General features: G+C 43.6%; 1 protein-coding gene across 1 annotated transcript in view; it reads left to right on the top strand.

Moving 5' to 3' along the window:
* cplx2a (complexin 2a) overlaps window positions 1–22,685 on the top strand; it is a 45,856-nt gene extending 23,171 nt beyond the window's left edge. The window contains exons 4-5 of the mRNA XM_083765208.1: window positions 15,734–15,915; window positions 20,896–22,685. Coding sequence (XP_083621334.1) covers window positions 15,734–15,915; window positions 20,896–21,084 — 371 coding nt within the window. The 3' untranslated portion in view covers window positions 21,085–22,685. The remainder of the gene's footprint in view (window positions 1–15,733; window positions 15,916–20,895) is intronic.
* Window positions 22,686–23,089: the final 404 nt, after the last annotated feature.

Here is a 23,089-nt window from a genome sequence, read left to right as displayed (position 1 = left end):
CAGCGGTAGAGTGGCCTGTAGAACAGCAGTGGATCAGCGGTAGAGTGGCCTGTAGAGCAGCAGTGGCTCAGCGGTAGAGTGGCCTGTAGAGCAGCAGTGGCTCAGCGGTAGAGTGGCCTGTAGAGCAGCAGTGGCTCAGCGGTAGAGTGGCCTGTAGAACAGCAGTGGATCAGCGGTAGAGTGGCCTGTAGAGCAGCAGTGGCTCAGCGGTAGAGTGGCCTGTAGAACAGCAGTGGCTCAGCGGTAGAGTGGCCTGTAGAGCAGCAGTGGCTCAGCGGTAGTGGCCTGTAGAACAGCAGTGGATCAGCGGTAGAGTGGCCTGTAGAGCAGCAGTGGCTCAGCGGTAGAGTGGCCTGTAGAACAGCAGTGGATCAGCGGTAGAGTGGCCTGTAGAACAGCAGTGGATCAGCGGTAGAGTGGCCTGTAGAACAGCAGTGGCTCAGCGGTAGAGTGGCCTGTAGAGCAGCAGTGGATCAGCGGTAGAGTGGCCTGTAGAACAGCAGTGGCTCAGCGGTAGAGTGGCCTGTAGAACAGCAGTGGCTCAGCGGTAGAGTGGCCTGTAGAACAGCAGTGGCTCAGCGGTAGAGTGGCCTGTAGAGCAGCAGTGGCTCAGCGGTAGAGTGGCCTGTAGAGCAGCAGTGGCTCAGCGGTAGAGTGGCCTGTAGAGCAGCAGTGGCTCAGCGGTAGAGTGGCCTGTAGAACAGCAGTGGCTCAGCGGTAGAGTGGCCTGTAGAACAGCAGTGGCTCAGCGGTAGAGTGGCCTGTAGAGCAGCAGTGGCTCAGCGGTAGAGTGGCCTGTAGAGCAGCAGTGGATCAGCGGTAGAGTGGCCTGTAGAGCAGCAGTGGCTCAGCGGTAGAGTGGCCTGTAGAACAGCAGTGGCTCAGCGGTAGAGTGGCCTGTAGAGCAGCAGTGGATCAGCGGTAGAGTGGCCTGTAGAGCAGCAGTGGCTCAGCGGTAGAGTGGCCTGTAGAGCAGCAGTGGATCAGCGGTAGAGTGGCCTGTAGAGCAGCAGTGGCTCAGCGGTAGAGTGGCCTGTAGAGCAGCAGTGGTTCAGCGGTAGAGTGGCCTGTAGAGCAGCAGTGGCTCAGCGGTAGAGTGGCCTGTAGAGCAGCAGTGGATCAGCGGTAGAGTGGCCTGTAGAACAGCAGTGGATCAGCGGTAGAGTGGCCTGTAGAGCAGCAGTGGCTCAGCGGTAGAGTGGCCTGTAGAACAGCAGTGGCTCAGCGGTAGAGTGGCCTGTAGAACAGCAGTGGATCAGCGGTAGAGTGGCCTGTAGAGCAGCAGTGGTTCAGCGGTAGAGTGGCCTGTAGAACAGCAGTGGCTCAGCGGTAGAGTGGCCTGTAGAACAGCAGTGGCTCAGCGGTAGAGTGGCCTGTAGAACAGCAGTGGATCAGCGGTAGAGTGGCCTGTAGAGCAGCAGTGGCTCAGCGGTAGAGTGGCCTGTAGAGCAGCAGTGGCTCAGCGGTAGAGTGGCCTGTAGAGCAGCAGTGGCTCAGCGGTAGAGTGGCCTGTAGAACAGCAGTGGATCAGCGGTAGAGTGGCCTGTAGAGCAGCAGTGGCTCAGCGGTAGAGTGGCCTGTAGAACAGCAGTGGCTCAGCGGTAGAGTGGCCTGTAGAGCAGCAGTGGCTCAGCGGTAGTGGCCTGTAGAACAGCAGTGGATCAGCGGTAGAGTGGCCTGTAGAGCAGCAGTGGCTCAGCGGTAGAGTGGCCTGTAGAACAGCAGTGGATCAGCGGTAGAGTGGCCTGTAGAACAGCAGTGGATCAGCGGTAGAGTGGCCTGTAGAACAGCAGTGGCTCAGCGGTAGAGTGGCCTGTAGAGCAGCAGTGGATCAGCGGTAGAGTGGCCTGTAGAACAGCAGTGGCTCAGCGGTAGAGTGGCCTGTAGAGCAGCAGTGGCTCAGCGGTAGAGTGGCCTGTAGAGCAGCAGTGGCTCAGCGGTAGAGTGGCCTGTAGAGCAGCAGTGGATCAGCGGTAGAGTGGCCTGTAGAGCAGCAGTGGCTCAGCGGTAGAGTGGCCTGTAGAGCAGCAGTGGCTCAGCGGTAGAGTGGCCTGTAGAGCAGCAGTGGCTCAGCGGTAGAGTGGCCTGTAGAACAGCAGTGGCTCAGCGGTAGAGTGGCCTGTAGAGCAGCAGTGGCTCAGCGGTAGAGTGGCCTGTAGAGCAGCAGTGTATCAGCGGTAGAGTGGCCTGTAGAGCAGCAGTGGCTCAGCGGTAGAGTGGCCTGTAGAGCAGCAGTGTATCAGCGGTAGAGTGGCCTGTAGAACAGCAGTGGCTCAGCGGTAGAGTGGCCTGTAGAGCAGCAGTGGCTCAGCGGTAGAGTGGCCTGTAGAGCAGCAGTGTATCAGCGGTAGAGTGGCCTGTAGAGCAGCAGTGGCTCAGCGGTAGAGTGGCCTGTAGAGCAGCAGTGTATCAGCGGTAGAGTGGCCTGTAGAACAGCAGTGGCTCAGCGGTAGAGTGGCCTGTAGAGCAGCAGTGGATCAGCGGTAGAGTAATAGTAGATCGCCACGCGTCACGTTTGACGCCTCATTATGTCAGCGCACCGGACAGAATATGTGGAGCCTACTGTACTGTATGTGGACACACACGGCCCTTGGACAGAATATGTGGAGCCTACTGTATGTGGACATTTGGTTAACAACTATCCTTTTAGCTGGGGACCACCTGGAGCCCCTCAGGGACCACTGGTGGTCCACAGACAATTGGTTGACATCCACTGCTTTAGCAGTTCATGCAATAATTTTACATGATTAGATTCCAGCATTTGTTTTGTGGGGGTTAAGGAAACTTATATTTTAATATATTTAAAGATTATAGCCCACTCAATATACCAATTTAAATAACTTTAAAGAGCTAATAAAAGCCACGGTACCTTGGACACACGGTACCTTGGACAGAATATGTGGAGCCTACTGTATGTGGACACACAGACGGTCCCTTGGCCATAACTTTAACTGTAGGTTGTTGATTCCTTTCGAATAAAGTAAACAAATCAAAAACTTTATAATTTATAGTGTGATGTGTCAACAACACACTAGGGGTGTTCTCAAAAAATATTCAGTGAGATACAATCTGTCACATTAAATATGAATGTACCAGACAAAAGTTTGGAGAAAAGGAATATATTTGAAGTATAGGCTAGCTCACAATGTTCTGACATTTCATGGAATGGATACCGTCGCTGTCGGGTGTGTTAACTTTTCAGGAAATGGGCTCTATTTTCGCCAGTGGTAAACCCCATATCCCTAAATTTTTTCTTAAATTGTTCAACTCACCGATCTACATCAAAACGTTGTGAGCTTGTAGATCGGCTATTTGAACTATCCAAAAATGTTTTTCAAAATAGTAAAACAGGCGAAGAAGTTTAATTGAGGGATAAGGGGTTTAGCACTAACGAAAATAGAACCCTGTTCCAATTGATCCAACATTATTATTAATTTTAGTCACAAGAAAATGATACTGTACTGAGCTGCATTGAACTGTATGGAGCAACAATGTGTTGATTTCGTCGACAAAAGCTATGATGAAAAATGTTCGTCGACTACCTTTTTAAAACGAAGCTATGTATCTATGATGACTAAAGCTAAGACTATAAATTCACAATTTCGTCAACAAATTAAAAACTAGACTATTGTGGAAAGAGATCCAGACATCCAGTAGAAGACAAGTCATTTTATGCTTGGTTGTGTGCAGGTGCCACTCTCCGGAAATAGCCGATCTACAAGCTCACAACGTGTTGCAGCATTGTGAGCTTGTAGATCTGATATTTTTGGCACACAGCCGAGTATAAATCAGGCCTTTCGACACCATCATGGTCCGCCAAAATACATTTTAGTCGACTAAATCAACTCTAGATTTAATCGAGGAGCACGGATCTGCCCCAGACTATAGCCACACACCTGCATACTGTACGCCAATAGTTCCCAAAATGTGATATGTATATTACTGTCTTGGCAAAATGAATAGCCTGTTACACTAGTCATTATTGGGGAAAGTAATAATATTACAGTAATATATTACTGAGTAACGCGTTACTGCCCAAAACTGGTCACATAGCACCAACTTCAAAACTATCATTTTCATCTGAATTTGGCAGTTATTTATTTATTTTATAATTTTTACTAAAAAGCAAAGCTTTTAAATAAAGATTTTGACAGGATGAGTGACTTCAAATGAGTTGCAGTGAGATCTGACAGATTTGTGAAGAGCAAAGTAACAGATGGCAGATTAAATATGCTTTTGTTAACTCACTTCTGACTTGCTGCCACAATGATCTGGATTCTGGAGCGTGCGCACGCACAGTCACGCACACACACGCACACACACGCACAGTCACGCACACACACGCACGCAGTGAACACTTCATTTCGCCGACTATGAAGATGTTTGTCGACTACCTTTTCTCACGGACTAAAACTACATAAAAACTAAGCTATGATGACTAAAACTAAGACAAATTATATTGACAATTTTGCCAACAAATAAAAACGAGACTAAAATCTTAGGGAGGGACTAGTGGAGAAGAGCTCCAGTAGAACGGGTGCTGCGCTCTGAAAATAGACGATCTACAAGCTCACAACGTGCCGCAGCACAATGCGTTGTGAGCTTGTAGATCGGCTACTTTCAGCATGCAAGTAAGTGTACAATAAGCATTAGTTTACCATCATGGCATGCCAAAATTCTGTGTTTGTGGCCCACCCATGTGTTAAGTGGTCAGATGGGTGGGCTTGAGCATGTTTACTTAAATGATCAATCATTCGATTGTGTTCTGCACTGGATCAATGGATCATAGTACAATTTAATTCTTATTTATCAATATCACAATTAACTTTTTTTTTTATAGATAATGTTTAATATTATCATTCAAATCTGAGTGCTTTGGCATTGGAGGCCCACTAACATAAATCCTCACGCCAGTGGGCCCCAGCCCACAGGTTGGGAATCACTTGAAATCAAATTAATTCAGTTTGGAAAGCAAACTGTTCACGAGCAGGAGCACCTGTGCCTGTGCTTATAGTGGCTGATCCCAGAACAGTATGCAGTAACATGAGCCATGACCCCCTTGAGTTGATCACGTGCTTTGCAGCCCAAGACAATACAATGCATTGGTTGATTTGGTTCAGAACGTTTCCTAATGAGGTTTATCTCCTTAGACCTCACCCCACTGCTTCGCTTCCTTCTGTTCTGCTTGTTGCAAGTCGGGCCTTTAAGGGCCTTTAAATAATATTCCATTGTGTTAACCCCGTAGATGAAATAATGGAAAAGATAAACATAGTTTTCCTGTGCTCCCTGCATGTGTACCAAAGGAAGGACACCTGGGGATCCAAATGTATAACTGTAGCCGGGATTCCTGGAGGTTTTCACCCTGCCAGCCAGAATGATTAAATGTATGTTTCTAGTTAACGCGCAAGTGTGCTTCTCACAAGAGGATGGAGAAACATGTTTGTTGGGATCCATGTACTCAAATGAGTATTAAATCTTATTCTTATTCGGTAATCATATTCTGTACTTCTACTTCAAGTAGCTATAAGCAATATAGTGTATCATTATTTTTTTACTTTGTGTTTTTGGCCAGCAATGGGTAAAACGCTCCCAAAGCTCTGTCTGTGACTCATCTAGGAGGCACAATGTGCATTCAAAGATTTTCCTAGAAGCTTTGTTATTGGTCGATTTCCCTGTCTACTTCATGATTGGTTAGTCATTTCAGCAGGGTTTTATTTTGTGTTTTTTTTCTTTTTCTTTTTTCTTACCAAAGGCAAATATTTATACTAGCATCATGACACGTTGTGAGCTTGTAGATCAGTATTTACGGTTTTGCATAAATGTGGTTTACTTCAGTAGGCCTACTATAAGTATACTTTAATGCACATTTTAATGTATTGGGATTTGGGACTTTTACTTCAGTAAAAAATAATAATCTTCCAACACTGCAACCCATGATACTTTAGGCACCACTGCCATAGGCATTACAATAAACCCATGATACTTTAGGCACCACTGCCATAGGCATTACAGTAAACCCATGATACTTTAGGCACCACTGCCATAGGCATTACAATAAACGTATTCCACCTCAAAGTGTTTCGCTGACGCGGCACTTTATGCTGGACCAACTAGCAAAATAAAGAAATAAATCTGAACAGAAGTGAGCAAAGACAAAACAGAACAGAACAGAATGAAGCGAAACCAACTGAACAACTTAACTTTAATTTCCAGTGCTGTGATATTTTATAGTCGATAACTGAAAAGGCTGAAGATGTTTCTTGCGCGATGATGACAAGCAGTGTCGGGTCTGGCCTGTTTAATGAGGCTACAGATATGGTTAGTTCCCACAGCACTTGGCAAACACTTCACACAGAATACTTCACAAAACAAACACAAACACTTCACACTCAGAATACTTCCAGGTAGTCTGAAGTGCATTTTTTATTCAAGGTATAACCACATGAATCCTAGTGTCCCTATTTTGGGGTGAATATTCGGCAAAAATACCAGATCTACAAGCTTAAGGTGACTATTTTCATAACTGAGAAACTGACAAATCGAATTTTGTTTGTTGTTTTGTTGTTCTTATTTAATCTGAATCCTGTGTGACCTCTGATTAAGTGATTATATCAAATTGGCATCCCGTCCTAAAATATTCTTTTCTTGAAAGTGCCTTACGCTGACCCACATTGGTTATTGAACATGTGCAACCTGCAAGTTGGCCTTCAACAGAGCTCTGTGGCTTGGGGGGGAGGGAAAACGTGATTGATTACTGTATACCTTGAGAGATGCTATTCTCTTTAAAAACAGGGTTAATCACATTTACAGTAGAGGCACTGTAAATGTGATTGGATGAGGGTTACAGCTCTGCATCACTTGATTGGCCTGGAGGTTCACTCTCTCCTTGCACACACACACACGCAGTGCCACGCACGCACGCACAGTCACACACGCACCTCCATCTCCTCCTATCCGCTCCCTTGAAGCAAATCAAATTCAATTCATCAAACCGACCTTGAGTTCCTCTTAGAGCGAAAAGTGTGTATGTGAAACTGTGTGTGTGTGTGTGTGTGTGTGTGTGTGTGTGTGTGTGTGTGTGTGTGTGAGAGAGAGACAGAGACAGAGACAGAGACACAGAGAGAGAGAGAGAGAGAGAGAGAGAGAGAGAGACAGTGTAAATGGGCACATGTCCAGAGATTCTATAAATAATGCATTCTACAATCTATCCTACAAAGTCACGACTGGGAGCAGAGGGAGAGAGAGAGAGAGAGAGAGAGAGAGAGAGAGAGAGAGAGAGGGGGGGGGGGGGCTAAACAGGGAGTGGGGGGGAGAAAGAGTAGAACAGAGGAATAGAGATATTTTATGAGAAGATGGCTGTCTGTGTGACCTTGGTAATGTGCAAAAAAAGTGAAAAGTGGAATTGAAGCAGCTATAACTCTGTAGGCTATAGTGTGTTTGCTCTACTGTAATCACACTGTATCACACACATTGGCCCTACTGTAATCACACTGTATCACACACATTAGCCCTACTGTAATCACACTATCACACACATTAACTCTGTAGGCTATAGTGTGTTTGCTCTACTGTAATCACACTGTATCACACACATTAGCCCTACTGTAATCACACTGTATCACACACATTAGCCCTACTGTAATCACACTGTATCACACACATTAGCCCTACTGTAATCACACTGTATCACACACATTAGCCCTACTGTAATCACACTGTATCACACACATTAGCCCTACTGTAATCACACTGTATCACACACATTAGCCCTACTGTAATCACACTGTATCACACACATTAGCCCTACTGTAATCACACTGTATCACACACATTAGCCCTACTGTAATCACACTGTATCACACACATTAGCCCATGGTAAGAAATTAACCGTTGTTTCTCAGGGCTTTTTGTTTTTTTGCCCCACCTCCCCTCAACTGATACTTTTTGGGGGAATTTGGCGAGAGGGGAGGGGGGGGGGCCGATTTGATATGCAGTGCTCACATTACAGTATGTTCCCAGTCAGCACTCTCCAAATAGCATGTTCTCCAACTACGGTACATATCAACTATTTTAAGAATATTTTATGAAAATCTTCTAAATCCTCCAGTTTTCTGAAATTAATATTTTCACGATTTTTCAAAAATAGCAGACCTACAAGCTCTTAGCAGACCTACAAGATCTTCAAGCGCGCCACATGGTGGCGCGCTTGAAGATCTGTTATTTTTCAATAGCTAAATTATAACATGTTTAAAACACCAAAAGGGGTTCCCGCTCAAATTGATTTAATATGTCTTTTACTTACAACTCATTTTCATAATATGTTTGATAATGCAATGTTAATTAATGTTAATGCCTCCAGATATTTACACAATTACAAAACTGTGGAGGGCTTTTTTCTGAGCCCCTTAAATTATTTTTGGGGGCATTTAGTAATTGTTTGAGTGCATTTTGCCCCAAAGACCCTGTTAATATCAAACCCCCGAAATGCACAGAATATAATTCATCTACAAAAAATGCATTCTGCAACCGAGACATGTTTTATATTCCTGCACACATGGTCTTTGCTCTCTCTCCTGTGCTTTAGCAAAGTACCAAACTGTTGGCTGTCCTTTGTGTGTCCCTCTTGAGTCTTGTAGGGCATTATTCACGGACGTTTAAATATGGATATCGTCTCTGACTGTCCAAGGCGTTTCACGATTCAAATTCAAAAATAGAAAAAGTACCAGATATGCAAGCTCAAAACTTCCAGACGTTGTAGTATGTAAGTTAATTTACGTAAAAAACTAAAAGTTAGGATATGGGGGATAAGAGGTTTCTGCCCGACAACAATTATATACAATGTTTTCCTGGCTCAACGAGAGCGGCCAAATCATCCTGACCAGACAGAATCTAAAAATTTACTTTTGTTTCTGGGCTCCGATCCTGGGTGAGCCAGTGTTCTAACTCTGTTCATTTGGATGTGGAACAGCAGGTGAATGCCATGCACTGCCTGGCTGAATGAGAATGGAGGCAGCAGCGAGGCTGCCTGGGTCCTGGGAGACCGCAGTCCAGAATCACTGGCGTCTACACAACGGAAGAGACACTAGCAATGCTGAATGCCAAATGGACTGCATTCTAGTGCTGTCATCTCCACATTTTAACTTTTTGTGATTTGTTTCTCAAACATTATACGTCCTGCTTGGTCATACAGTACAACAGCGTCAAATACAGAGACATACACGGCCACGCTGCTCAACAGCGCCCCTTTAGTTCACCCAGCGGTATTGCAGCTGTCCGTACTCAAACATACATACAGTAGTACATAGTACATACATACATACGGACAGACACACAGCTGTTCATTGGAGCGGTTAGGCACCACTCAAAAGTTATAATACAAAAGTAGCAGATCTACAAGCGGCACGTTTTGAGCTTTTCGGTCGGCTACTTTTTAATTTGAATCCTGAAAAGAAACAGTTTTGGACATATGAGGTTTCACCCAACAGAGAAGATTTATATAGTGCTGCTCTAGTCTTATATAGAATAGAAATACTTAATTAATCCCCGGAAGAAAATTATATTTAAAAACATGCGCGCGCACGCAAGTACGTGGAAGCACGAGCGATCATACGTTTACACCTGGCAACAAAGTGGCCGACGTGCATGGTCAGCGCGTTATCATGACATGAGACTATCTGGGATTTCGGATAATGACATATTAATGTGACGTGACATTAAATAAAACATAAAACGTGACGTTTTAATCACTAAACTTAAGCCTCATATTATAGTTTATAGATATATAAACTATAATATATACTTTCAACTATTTTCAAAAAGTGAAAATAACAGATCTGCACTTTGGCTATTTTAGCTATTTTTTTAAATGTTCAATACAATTTTGAATTGATGAATAAATAAATAATAACCACAATATCTATAGAGGTATTTAGTACAAAATAGTATAAATATTGTCCACATTGCCCAGCCCGGCACGGCCTACACTTCAGGAACAGTTCGGGTTTAAGGTTTGTTGCTCAAGGACACTTTGGACACGATGCTGCAGGGAGGGGCCGGGGTCAAACCTCCTCCTGAGCCACTAAAGGGCATGCATAAACCCACAGAATAATTACAGGCAGTGGTGTACCGTAACTAAGTACATTTACCTAAGTACTGTACTTAAGTAAAGTGCAAATACCTCAAAATTGTACTTGAGTATTTCCAACTTCAAATACTTTTATCTTCCTTGGTCACGTCTCTAACAACATGTACCTGCAGGTGCGTCTTATGTGGGACTGGGACTGAATGTTTTAAATATCAATCAACAAAACAATAGGAGTTCAAGAGCTAATCAAAATCTACAATTTAAGGCCTGTGCCGTGGCTCAGCGTTCCAGGCACCTTGGCCGGTAGTCCGGGTTCGACTCCCGATCCCGACGGCCTTTACTGCATGTCACTCCCCCCCAAAGTATAGAGGGTATGCGCATGCATAAAGGACCGGTAAGTGGCAAATCGAGTGGCAAAGTGAGTTTAACGTTGTTTAATACAATAAGATGGGCCTTTTCTTTGTGGATGCATGGGGTATGGGCTGTCAAGGCCAGAAAGTCGTTTTTTTCCACTCAGTAGGCATTCCCGCAGAACTTCCGGGTACACCCTATAAAATAACTCTTAACTGGATAATCAGGGAGCAGAATTTAAATCCTATCCGCATCCACATGTCACGCTGGGAGCCATTTCATTTCTTCAACAGCATTAGAGTGTAATGGAGTGATTCTCAACATGATCCTGCATACCGATACAGGACCACCTCCATCCACTTGGACACACACACACACACACACACACACACACACACACACACACACACACACACACACACACACACACACACACACACACACACACACACACACAGTAACAAAGATAGCAGAGACAGAGAGGTAGGGAGTTAACAATAAAGTGATCCAGAGTGACAGATTGCAATGACTCTTGAACGTCTGTCTGTCTGTCTGTCCTTTTGGTTAAATTGTAAATTAATGCTCAGAGGTGGACGTGACACCTTCTCGTGTGTTCCGCCGCCAACAAGACTCAGACTGTAGCTCAAAGAGAACACTCTGAACTCCCGGTGGTCCTTTGTAATGGAATACAACGGAAACACACGCTAGCTCCAGCTCCCACAGTATGAAATACACGCTAGCTCCAGCTCCCACAGTATGCCAATATGGAACACTGCCAGTGGATTACTGCATTTCAGTGCAAGTGGGAAAGTCGCTCAAAGAATGAGAGAGCATTGCATACAAAAACCCGTACCTTCTACATCTTGGGGTGCAAGAGGTACCCTTTTCACATTGACCAATTATAGCACCACCAGGAGGCCACAACCTGACCTGCCCTGGTGGAGACCTGTCCTATTATAGCGCCACCAGGAGGCCACAACCTGACCTGCCCTGGTGGAGACCTGTCCTATTATAGCGCCACCAGGAGGCCACAACCTGACCTGCCCTGGTGGAGACCTGTGCCCCGAGGGGCACTTTATCTAGATTTACATGAAAGTTGGTGGTAATGGTATATGAAAGTGGTTAAGTGTGGGTTTTTTATAAAATTATGAACCAATGAAAAGTATTAACAAGAGCTTGTAACTAAATAATCGCAACATTGAGGCATTGGAACACAGGTTATTTTTTTCCATTTCCTGCATGAAAGTAACCGTTTAAGGTTTTCATATACAGTATATGCTCACCATGGGCCCCTGGCAGAAATTGCTGGCTCTTACAGAATGTGTCCTTTGTATTCAAAATAACTGCCACCCATTAGGGGATAAACAGGCAGGAACAACAATGGCTAGACATTCTGCTGTCTATGAATTACTCGGCTGTAACATTTTCCCAGGTGTGACATTAGAGGAGTACACTACACACATACAATGGCTTCTATCCATTATTAAAGCCCGCCAGCTCTTTCCCTCCGTAGGGATTTAAATAAGGGATTTATATCTGCCAACGCTAAAATATAAAGTGACAGATACTTTGGCGGTTTTAACAGTTTAATCATGATTGTTTCAAAGAGTATATTGTAATGTATGTTTAACGTATTAATCTGTAAATGTGAGAGGACCTCAATGGAAATGAGTCCCTGGACTTTCTTGTGAAAATCCACATGGGTACCCATGTGGTTTTTAATGCATTTCAGTTTTCAAAAAAATCTAATCAAAATGTCTGTTCATATAGTACAGTACAGTGCCTCAGTGTCTCTGAAAGGTAACGGACAATCAAGCACACTTTCCCAAGAACCTCCATAAGCGTCTCCACTAATCAGAGAAATGTGAGTGCTCTAAAAGCTTTGTGAGAAACCGTACACCTGGCTCCATGGGGCTCGCTTTGGCATTAATATGAAGAAAGAGTCTCCTGTAAAGTGCTTGATAGGAAAGAACTAGAGCTGAGCCGTTATCTTATTAGGATATCAGTTGTGCCGCAGGTCTGCTGGTGAGTCATCACGATCCAATGAGGATTAAACCCCTTGTGTTCATGGGGGGAAATTATGCTTAACCCATTTTGGGCGGGAACCCCTTTTGGTGTTTTAAACATCATGTTATAATTTCGCTACGAGCTTGTAGGTCTGCTATTTTTGAAAAATCGTGAAAATATTTTTATTTCGAGGTCAGGCCTAAATGGGTTAAAGTACAGGATGTATACATTAATATAATACTGCATAGGCATGCATTCACAATGGTACTGTATGCGTGCAATGGTGCAGGATTGCAATTATTCATGCCCACAGCCCCTTGGGCCATACAGCACTCTCTGTGTGTCTCTCTCGCGCACACACACACACACACACACACACACACACACACACACACACACACACACACACACACACACACACACACACACACACACACACACACACACACACACACACACACACACACACACACACACACACACACACACACACACTACACCTGGAGTTATGAGAGAGCAGAGAGAGTGAATCACAGTCAAGCAGATGTTGCTGTGTCGGCATTAAATCTGTCCTCATCATCACACCGTTACATCATTACTGTAAATCAATATACCAGGTTATCAAAAACATATCTGATTCTCCATTTCTCTACATTTTTATAGTGTAGCAACCTCTCCTTTTCCTATTCACACACACCCTCCCCGCTGTTCGTCTCTTCTTTTGCCTGACGTGAACTTTCCTCGTGTTTTTCTGTCAATCATTTCCTCTCTTTGCCTTCCCCTGTCTTCCGTCTCTCACCCCCCACCTCTCTCTCTCTCTCTCCTCTCAATGTCATCCCTCTTTCTTTGGCTGCGGTGTCTCTGTCAGTACGCTGGCTATCCAACGGCCAGCTGCTCTGCTGTTGGCTACTGCATCTTTCTTTCTTTCTCCCTCCCTCTTTTCTCTTCCTCTAATTCCTCTAGCTCCTTCTGGCGTATCTCTCCATCCCTCTTTCCACCCCACAACCCCGCCGACTCCCTCCGGTCCTTCCGTCCTCTCTTCTCTCTGTCTCTCGCTTCACTTCCTTCCCCGTTTCACCCCCTTTGGCCTCCCTCCTCTGACTCTTTCCTCCCTCTGCCGCTTGCATGCGATTCTGTCATCCTTCAATCCACCCTCCATCCTTTCCTCCACCCTCTCCTCTTCTCCTTATCTCCTCTCCTCCACCTCTGTCTCTCCATCTACCTTTCTCTTTCTCATCCTGTTCAGTGTAATCTCTAACTGGAGCAGCTGGGCTTATTATAAAGTTATAAAGTTTCAGACAAGACAGACTTTCTTTCTCTTGCCACACTCTCTCCTATATTCCTCATTGTTCGCCCCACCAGTGGCAGGGCTCTAAGGCAAGGCAAGGACAGTTCATTTGTACAGCACATTTCAACAACGAGGCTTATTCAAAAAGATTTACAAAACATTAAGCATTGAGACATTAAGACACACAGCACTCAGACTTTGTCAAATGAACACATTATAAAATTACATTAGAATACAATTTAAAATAAAACAGAAAGATAAGTGAATAAAATTAGAGTGCAGAAGCAATTATCAAAGAAAAACTGTGAAAAAAGTCAAAGGCAAGGGAAAGGAGAATGGTTTTCAGCTTTGATTTACAAGAACTGAGAGTTGTACACCTGGAAACTGGGAGTTTGTACCAGATATAGTATGTTGTGTAGAAAAAAAAAGAAAAAAAAAAGAACATTGCTGCTTCTCCGCATTTAGCTCTAACTCACAAACCAGACCTGTCCCAGTCTGGACTGTTCATGATGTAGCACAAGATCTAGATCTTTTGGATGCAAACAATTCAATGCTTTATAAACCAAAAGTACATTTTGAACTGGAGTGTGCTCTACTTTCTGGTGTCAGATTTCTGAATCAACTGCAGCTTTCTGCAACTGCACCGTCCCCCAGTGGTTGAACGCTAGCGCCACCCATAGGCCAAACATTTTTATATATTTCAAAATCTAGTGGGCAGATTGCCATGGATTTTGCAGTGGGGAACTGGGGATTCATGCTTCAGGGAGGATGAACCCAGCTGCTGATGTATAGGTCACTAGAGGAAAGAGGCCTTTCCTCGAGTGGCACCCTTTAAGGCCAAAATGCTGTGGGGCTCCAAGTATGGAAATATCAGTTGTTTCAAACCACTTTGGTCTAGCTGGGTGTGAGAAGGCAACACAGCTTCTAGGGGCAGCTTGTGGGTCTTTTGACTCTTAAACTTGTGCTAAATCCTCCTTCCTTCTTTTCTCTTGGCCCTCCATGCATGTCTCCTACCTTCCCTCATCATTATCCGTCCCAGGTCTCTCCTCCAAATCCTTGTGACCCTCCTAATAACCCTCCTCTAATCCACCAATGCCTTGCGACAGGTTCTTTCCCTTCCGTTCTCTTGTTCTTTTGTTCAGCACTCAGCACTTCGGGGCTTCTTTTTTTTTTCCACTCGCCAGACAGCCTCAGCCTAAAACTCAGAGTGTTTGTGGTGCTGTTTTCTCTGTGATGCACGAGGCTTGTCCTACCGCGGACAATAAGCTTGCGTGAGCTGAATTCGAAAGCTTTTTTTGAGAACTTTTTGAGAGCTCCCTGCGTATGGTTTGTTTGGCCTTCTTGTCCCTCACCACTCTCAGGTCTCACCAGAGTCAAGTGGTGGATAGTAAGGAAGTGCATTTACTTGAGTACTATACTTAAATAAGTGAGTAGCTGTACTCGAGTATTTGTCTTTTTGGACAAATATTGTGCTTTTGAATCCAATACATTTATAGGAAGGGAAAGGGTGCATTATAAATGAATCACTTGAGCCCTATTTCAAACATAGTGAAAATAGCCAATGTAGAAGCTTACAACGTGTCATGTTGCGGCAAGTTGTGAGTTTGTAGATCAGCTATTTTTGGCAAAGTGATTTGGTGTAGAAGGAAAGAGCACAGTGCCAACTCAGTATAGAGGGTCTAAGTCCGTTTTCAAGTCAAGGACAACTGTGTTGAGATATTTGATACTTTTAACTGATTTTCAAAAATAGCAGATCTATACAAGTTCACAGCACGGCACAAAGTGACACACTGTGAGCTTGTAGATTTGCTATTTTTTAAATGGATAAAGTGGTTAAAATGATTGTGATTCTATGTTAAACCCCCCCCCCCCCCCCCCCCCCCCCCCCCCATCCACACGTCGTCCTTTAATCTTTAAGACTTCACTGGGCAGTTCATCATCAATGTCTCTCTCTCCCTCTTGCCCCCCATCCCCCCCCCCTTCCCTCTCTCTCTCTCCCCCAGGAGGCCCTCCTGATGTGGGTAAAATGATGGGGGGCGGAGAGAAAGAGGAGGAGGACCCCGACGCAGCCGAGAAGGAGGCGGAGCGACTGGAGCAGCTGAAGCAGGAGGAGGAGGAGAGGAAGGATAAGTACGCCAAGATCGAGGCTGAGAGGGAAGGCATGAGGCAAGGCATCAGGGACAAGGTACCAGAAACTGCTAACCACATAATACACTCACACACGCATGCACGCACTTTGTAGATACTGTAGTAGATTATAAAGATTTAAAGGTTCTTTCAGCAGGTGTGTCAAAGTACAGTACAAGGAACATCAACAATAAAATAATGACTCGGCCGTACACTTGCCTGAGGGGCATCGACAAAACGACGAACATAATGTACCGTAATTTCCGGACTATAAGCCGCACCTGAATATAAGCCGCACCAGCTAAACTTAGGGAAAAAAACAAATGTGTGCATATACAAGCCGCACTGGACTATAAGCCGCATAGAGGCCATAGAGATAGATTTAGGAGGTCCCCTAGTGGCCGTTAGCTGTATAAATCCATAGATTAGCCGCACCGTTGTATAGGCCGCAGGGTTTAAAGCATTGCGGGAAAAGTAGCGGCTTATAGTCCGGAAATTACGGTATACAATTAAGGAGGTAAAACTACAAAGTCATGTACCCATATTTGTCATTTGATGAATGCTGTTTTTGTGTTTAAAGTTGCAAGCTGCAATTTTGCCAATTGGTGTCAAGTCTGTCAACATTAAAGACTTAAGGCCCAGGCCGTAGCGTAACGGTCTGGGCACCGGACTGGTGATCCAGTCGCGGTGTGCCGCGGGTTCGACTCCCGGACCCGACACGGCCTTTACCGCATGTCATCCCCCCATCTCTCTCCCGTTTCCTGTCAGCCTACTTTCTATCCCTTAAAAAATCAATAAAGGCGTAAGCCGCAAAAATAATATCTTTAAAAAAAAAAAAAAACATTAAAGACTTAAAGGACGGTGGCAGGACAAGAAAAACACAAACTGTCTATAGAAACCTTGTATCTTTTCTCCATATTTCAGTTTTTGCTTAGTGTTTCATAATTAATGTCAGATTTCATACTTTGTTGTGAAAGAAGTAGCTAATATAGCCGATCTATACAAACTTACAATGTGTCACGAATTGCACCTTGGGAGCTAGTGGATCTGCTATTTGGACTATTTCTGAAATATTTATCATCTAAAATGGCATGCCCAAAAATAGGGATGACAGGTTGAAAGTTTGTCGTTTGGTTTCATAACTATTGCACCAATGAAAAGCATTAAGAAGAGCTTGGTCCTAAATAATATCTACATTGTCTCCATTGGAACACAGGTTTATTTTTTGTTTGATCTTGTTTTTGTGGGACACACAAACAAAATGACAGTCATAACTAGAAAAAGTGCCCTTCCGGGCACAGGTCTCCACCAGGTTATCCACAGATCCGTGCAGTTAGAGGTAAAAACACTTTTCGGCCAGTTATAGCGCCACCTTGAGGCTGAGTTGAAATTGTTCAAGTGGCATTTCGTCCTCGGCCTAGTGGGAATGTGGGTGCACAATTTCACGGAAATCACGCGATGTGTTCATGATTTGCAGCATTTTGTTTGAAACTGAGCACTCCTGTGAACTTTGGAAGCCAATCTTAACCAATCAGGATGGAGTCTGAGAAATCTGAAAGACCCGTTTCGTGGCTCTAGAGAGACTGTGTACCAATTTGCGTGATGTTTGGACAAAATCTGTAGGTGTACTGTGCAAAAACTTGTTTTGCACAAAGCGGCCTCCTGGTGGCGCTATAACAGGCCGTTCTGGAAAGTTTGGGGCAGAGGTTCATCGTTGGCATCCAGGGAGTGTGTGTGCAAAATATGGCATCGACCGGGTTAACGGTGGCCGAGATTAGCTGTTCACGGACACACGGACACACAAACGGACGGACACGCGGACGGACGGAGTGCAAAACATACTCTCCCCACATGCCTTCGGCCTGGTGGAGACAATAAGCATTATTACCACACCGCTGATTCCGTCAACTGAAGTGAATGTATACCACGTGACAGAAATGCAACGCGTTGCATAAACCACCGACCATCCATCCTCAAGATAAAGAAAACACCGGTTCACCTATAAATTGGGACAGCACTGGCCCTCAGGTTGCATGACTGTAGCATGGTGGTATAATGTCACGTAAGCTCACTGCAGAGAGAGAGAGGAGAGAGAGAGAGAGAGCATAGATGTAGCCAGAGATTATAAAGCCTCCGCACCTTTTCTTGGGAGGTTGGCCCATGAGGACGGGTTGAACTCCCCCGGCGTTTGTTACTACGAGCGTTCCTCTCATCATCTCCCTGAACGGCTTATCCCTCGATCTGCTCCAACAAAAACAAACAAACATAGAATGGATTTCTGGAGAGTTGGCATTTTGTTTAGAAGAAGACGTTATCAAAGACTAGGGTTCATTTCCCAATAGATAAGTATTATTTTGACCGCAATAATTCAGTATGTGTACTGTATAGTGCATTATACAGTGTATAATATCTTGTCTGTCGGGTTTAATCCTCATATAGTATGTCCAAAATTGTTACTTTTCAGGATTCAAATAAAAAAATACCAAAAGTAGCAGATAAGCTCAAATGCTACATCTGCAAGCTAGATTTGATACTTTGTTTTGAGACCAAAAAACCCCACAAAAAGTTAAAATATGGATATAGATAGATGGTGTAGCATAGCAGCTACTACATGCTACTACCCTCTGTGTACACATTCAACATGCTATACCAGCCATAATCAATAGGGTAGCATTGCTGTTGGGTGGAAACCTAGCTAGTCCAAAACCATTACTTTGTAAAATGTGATTGATTCAATGGATACAATGTAGTAATTTAGTCACTAGGCTCTTAAGTAAATACTTTTCTTAGTTTTTATTTCAAAAAATGTCTTTCCACCAAATAATGAATGAACAGAAATAAATATGGAAAATAAATAAATACATAGCAAAAACACACAGACACATAGGCAAACAGAAAAACAGCTTGACATAACTACAACAATACGTAAATATTTGTCATTGGTTAAATAATTATAACACACACAAAAATAACCCTAACCCCATTATGAAAAAGAAAACAAAGATTACAAGGTTTGTGGCCAACAACGACAAACATATACACTGCACTTTCTATCTTGCTTGAGTAAATGTAAAACTGCAAGTAAAAGCCATGATGAAATTAACTATACTTAAAGCCTGCATGGCTCAGCCTCACACTTCCAATAAACATCAATAAGGTTGTACAGTAGATTAAGACATTCTTCTGTCCCGTGTCAGAGCCAATGCCATAGATAGTTGTACAGCAGTGTACAACATCAGCATGATTAACTTTGTCACGGTGAAGCCTTTTTGACATCCTGTGGAACAACATCAGAGGCGCAGCTGCAGTCGGCAGAGATTCTGAGGAACTAGGTTCTATTTCTGACTTTCTGACCAAAATGTTTTCTCTTGCTGTAGGACACAGACAGACAGACAGACAGACTAGTGCTGCTCAAAACATGTCAACAGGAAGCTATGGCTCTGGGGTACGGAGGGATGAATTAATTAGCAGCTATCAACACACGCAGGCACACACACACACACACACACACACACACACACACGCACACACACCCACACATGCACGCACGCGTGCGCAAAATCCCTACGGTCTGACAGCATTGCTCCAAGCGTCCTCAAATAGCCTTTTAGCACTTCTGCTATGCTCAGATTTTACTGGGACAATGTTGTCTTATGTGTTATCGCAAGGAAAATAGGAAAGGGACGGGTTAGATGTGTGTGTCTGTTGGGTGTGTGTGGGGAGGAGGGTTCTGTCACCAGCTGTAGCTACAGTGGATGTTTGACAGAAAACTACCAGACCAGAAGAGTGATAAAGAAAGTGTAGACATCTGCCTAAATCTGATATAAGCGAAGAACAAGCTTACTGGACTGTTTCTTCACAGCTATAATGCAATACATAAATAATTAATCTTTACTTAGAAAATCTTCTGCATATTATAAAAAAAATTAAGCAAAAAATTAGTAGGCTTTCATTGAAAAAAACTAAAGCAAGAATAGCACATCTACTATTCTAAGGGTCGATTCATACTCGGCTCATCAGAATTTTTCAGTAGCACCGAAGAGCCGACTTTAGGACGGTACCTGCCCCCCCAAACCTCAAATTACGTGACATTGTAGGCTCTACAGAGCCGAACCGACTTTTATTCGGCTCTAAAACAGGAGTATGAATCGGCCCTAAGTGTTGCAGTGTAGTGAGCTTGTAGATATATGCTATTTTGGCTATTCGTAGTGTACAGGGCTTAAATGCTCTTTGCTCATTCACTGAATTACTGTACTTTACGTAAAGTTTTAATATACTTTACATGGGTATACTACTTCCTACACTTTACGTTACTAGCTACTTTAATTATTATTACAAAACACTACATTAACCAATTAAGGCAAGCTCATAGCGTGCCACCGAGTGGCACGCTACGAGCTTGTAGGTCTGCTATTTTAGAAAAATCGTGAAAATGTGTCGCAAATCCTGACAGAAAACTGTCAGGATTTAGAAGACATTTCATAAATTTCGACGTCAGGCCTAAATGGGTAAAACCCCAGTAGTATGGCATCAAGAAGCTTTGCTATACTTTAAGTAAAACCCCAGTAGTATGGCATCAAGAAGCTTTGCTATACTTTAAGTAAAACCCCAGTAGTATGGCATCAAGAAGCTTTGCTATACTTTAAGTAAAACCCCAGTAGTATGGCATCAAGAAGCTTTGCTATACTTTAAGTAAAACCCCAGTAGTATGGCATCAAGAAGCTTTGCTATACTTTAAGTAAAACCCCAGTAGTATATGGCATCAAGAAGCTTTGCTATACTTTAAAACTCATCCATCGCCAAGGACTTATTTAACTTCTTTTTTTATGATGTCCTAGACTGCCAACAACGTCTTTACGCCTTTTTAACACGTGTTTAACGTTGGGCAAAAAAAAAAAAAAAAAAAAAAACATAATAAAAAAAAGGAAAAAAAAAAAAGAATATATAGAAACTGGCAGTCAGGGTCTTTTGGCGCCCCCTGGTGGCGATGGATGAGCTTTAGTAAAACCCCAGTACTTCTTCCATCCATTCCCTGCAGTATGGCATCAAGAAGCGTGAAGTGGTGGACGAGTCCGCCGCAATGGAGCAGCAATCAGAGGGAAGCCTCACCAAGCCCAAGAAGTTGGTGCCGGCCGGCTGCGGTGACGAGGAGGAGGAAGAGGGGAGCATCATGGACACCGTGATGAAGTACCTGCCCGGGCCACTGCAGGACATGCTGAAGAAGTAGGGGCCGCTATAACACCGCTGACACCGACGGCATCTTAGCTTAGCTAACCAGAGAGGCTAGAGATTCACAATGCTGGCTCAAATCAAACAGTGTGAGTTGTTGTCGTCGTCGTCGTCGTTGTTGTTTTTTCCCATCCAAAATGACAAAGCTTTGGATTTTTTTGGGGACATTGTTGTCTGACAACAGGAGGGTGGGGGAAAGGATGTGGGTTTAGTCTTTTGTCACATTGGTGGGAAAACCATGATTTGAGCCACCCATGTGAATTGCAGCCATAGACAAAGGTTTAAGGCCAATATGGCCAGATGAAAGTTAGCTTGGCTGATGTTGAAGACACAATATACTAGATTGTTTATCCTTCTAGTTTGACAAGTTTTAGAGTAACCACTTGTTCTTCCTCTCTGCAGTGGGTGTGCAGAGATGTTTAGCAGCACCGTAAAATAATCTTCCTGTCCACCGGGCTTTTCACCAAATTTATTTGTAAATAAACAAAGTATATACAAAAAAAAAGGCTCATAATGGACAAAATAATCATATTAAAAATAATAAAATAATCATACTAACTGTGTGTCTGTCTATAAAATAGTAAATATAAATGAGAGAATAACTCGACAAGCCATATTTTAAAAAGGAAATTTGAAGACTCTTATCAGTGTACTACTAAGGCTATATGTTGTGTTTTCGTTGTTCTTCCATGTTTACGTCGATTTATGTCAAAACCTTTTGCACACACATATGTAGTTAGTGTTATAATGCATTCTCTCTGTCCGTTCCCCCCCCCCCCTTAGACCCCCCCGACACATCATCACGTCCAACATCACTTATCTGTCGTAAAGTGTTTCAAGGATTTTTCTATAAGACATTTAGGCTACCCCCCTGTTATTTGTATCTCTTACTGTCTTGCATGACATTTGTCTGGTCAGGTGTATTGTGTAAAATATGTACGACCCCCCACCCCCTTTCTCCTTTACGTCTTTGTCACGCAAAAATATTAAAAGGCAATAAAGTCTTGATTTTGAATGTGGTTTCACTATCCTGTCAACCAACAACAAAAACGAGTCAATAATAACAATAATGACAATGTGTATTGCATTCAGGAATTTTCATTTACAGGTGTACGGGTTTTATTTATTTTTTGTTTGTACGAGGAATTCAATAGGCCTTGTTTCAACAGCCACAAACCTTCAGCTTTCAAGCCACAAAACTGAGAGTTCAACTATGTAACCGTATACTGTACGTACATGCACCACCATCAGATTTCACTTAAAACTGTAAGAGGGGAACTCTAACCAGTGAAAACATGTTAACAATAATTTCTACATTTCAAAGTCAAGCAGTATTGACCAGAAAAGCAGGGTGGCTTTATTCCGCAGAGAACAATATTTTTGCCCCCTCAGATAATATGTAAAATATACACTGCAATTTGGCTTTCATTGATGTTTTCCTAAAGCCTGACTTCTACTTTTGTCGTTCGGCAGGGTCGCGCATCCAAAATAGCCGATCTACAAGCTCACAACACGCGTGTTTTGCAACGAGTTGTGAACTTTTAGATCGGCTATTTTCGGAGCGTGACACTGTTGTATAACGGAGTACAACTCAGTAAAGAAAGGGGGGAAAAAAACAATTTTAAAAGGAGATGTGATTCTGTTCTACGCATTGTTGGACTGAATGTGAAAATGTGCCGGCCTAGGCAAAGCAGAATGGAATGCCATTAAGCAATAAAGGACCATGTTGTATGTTTCTGCCTGAGAATCAATAAAAATCTTTAAAATTTGTTCACAGACAAAACCTGTGCTGTGATCTCTTTTTTTATGACGCTGTCTGATCATCTCTGTCTCAGCAGAAGTGCAGAGACACACTGTACGCACACACAGAGACACACTGTACGCACACACAGAGACACACTGTACGCACACACAGAGACACACTGTACGCACACACAGTACGCACACACAGACAAGATTTAAATAGGATCATTGTTTTGTTTTGTTTGTGGCATGGACCAGAT

Source organism: Protomyctophum parallelum (assembly GCF_964188405.1).
Source record: "Protomyctophum parallelum genome assembly, chromosome: 5".
NCBI classification, from domain to species: domain Eukaryota; kingdom Metazoa; phylum Chordata; class Actinopteri; order Myctophiformes; family Myctophidae; genus Protomyctophum; species Protomyctophum parallelum.
This window is presented reverse-complemented; position numbering and strand designations above follow the sequence as displayed.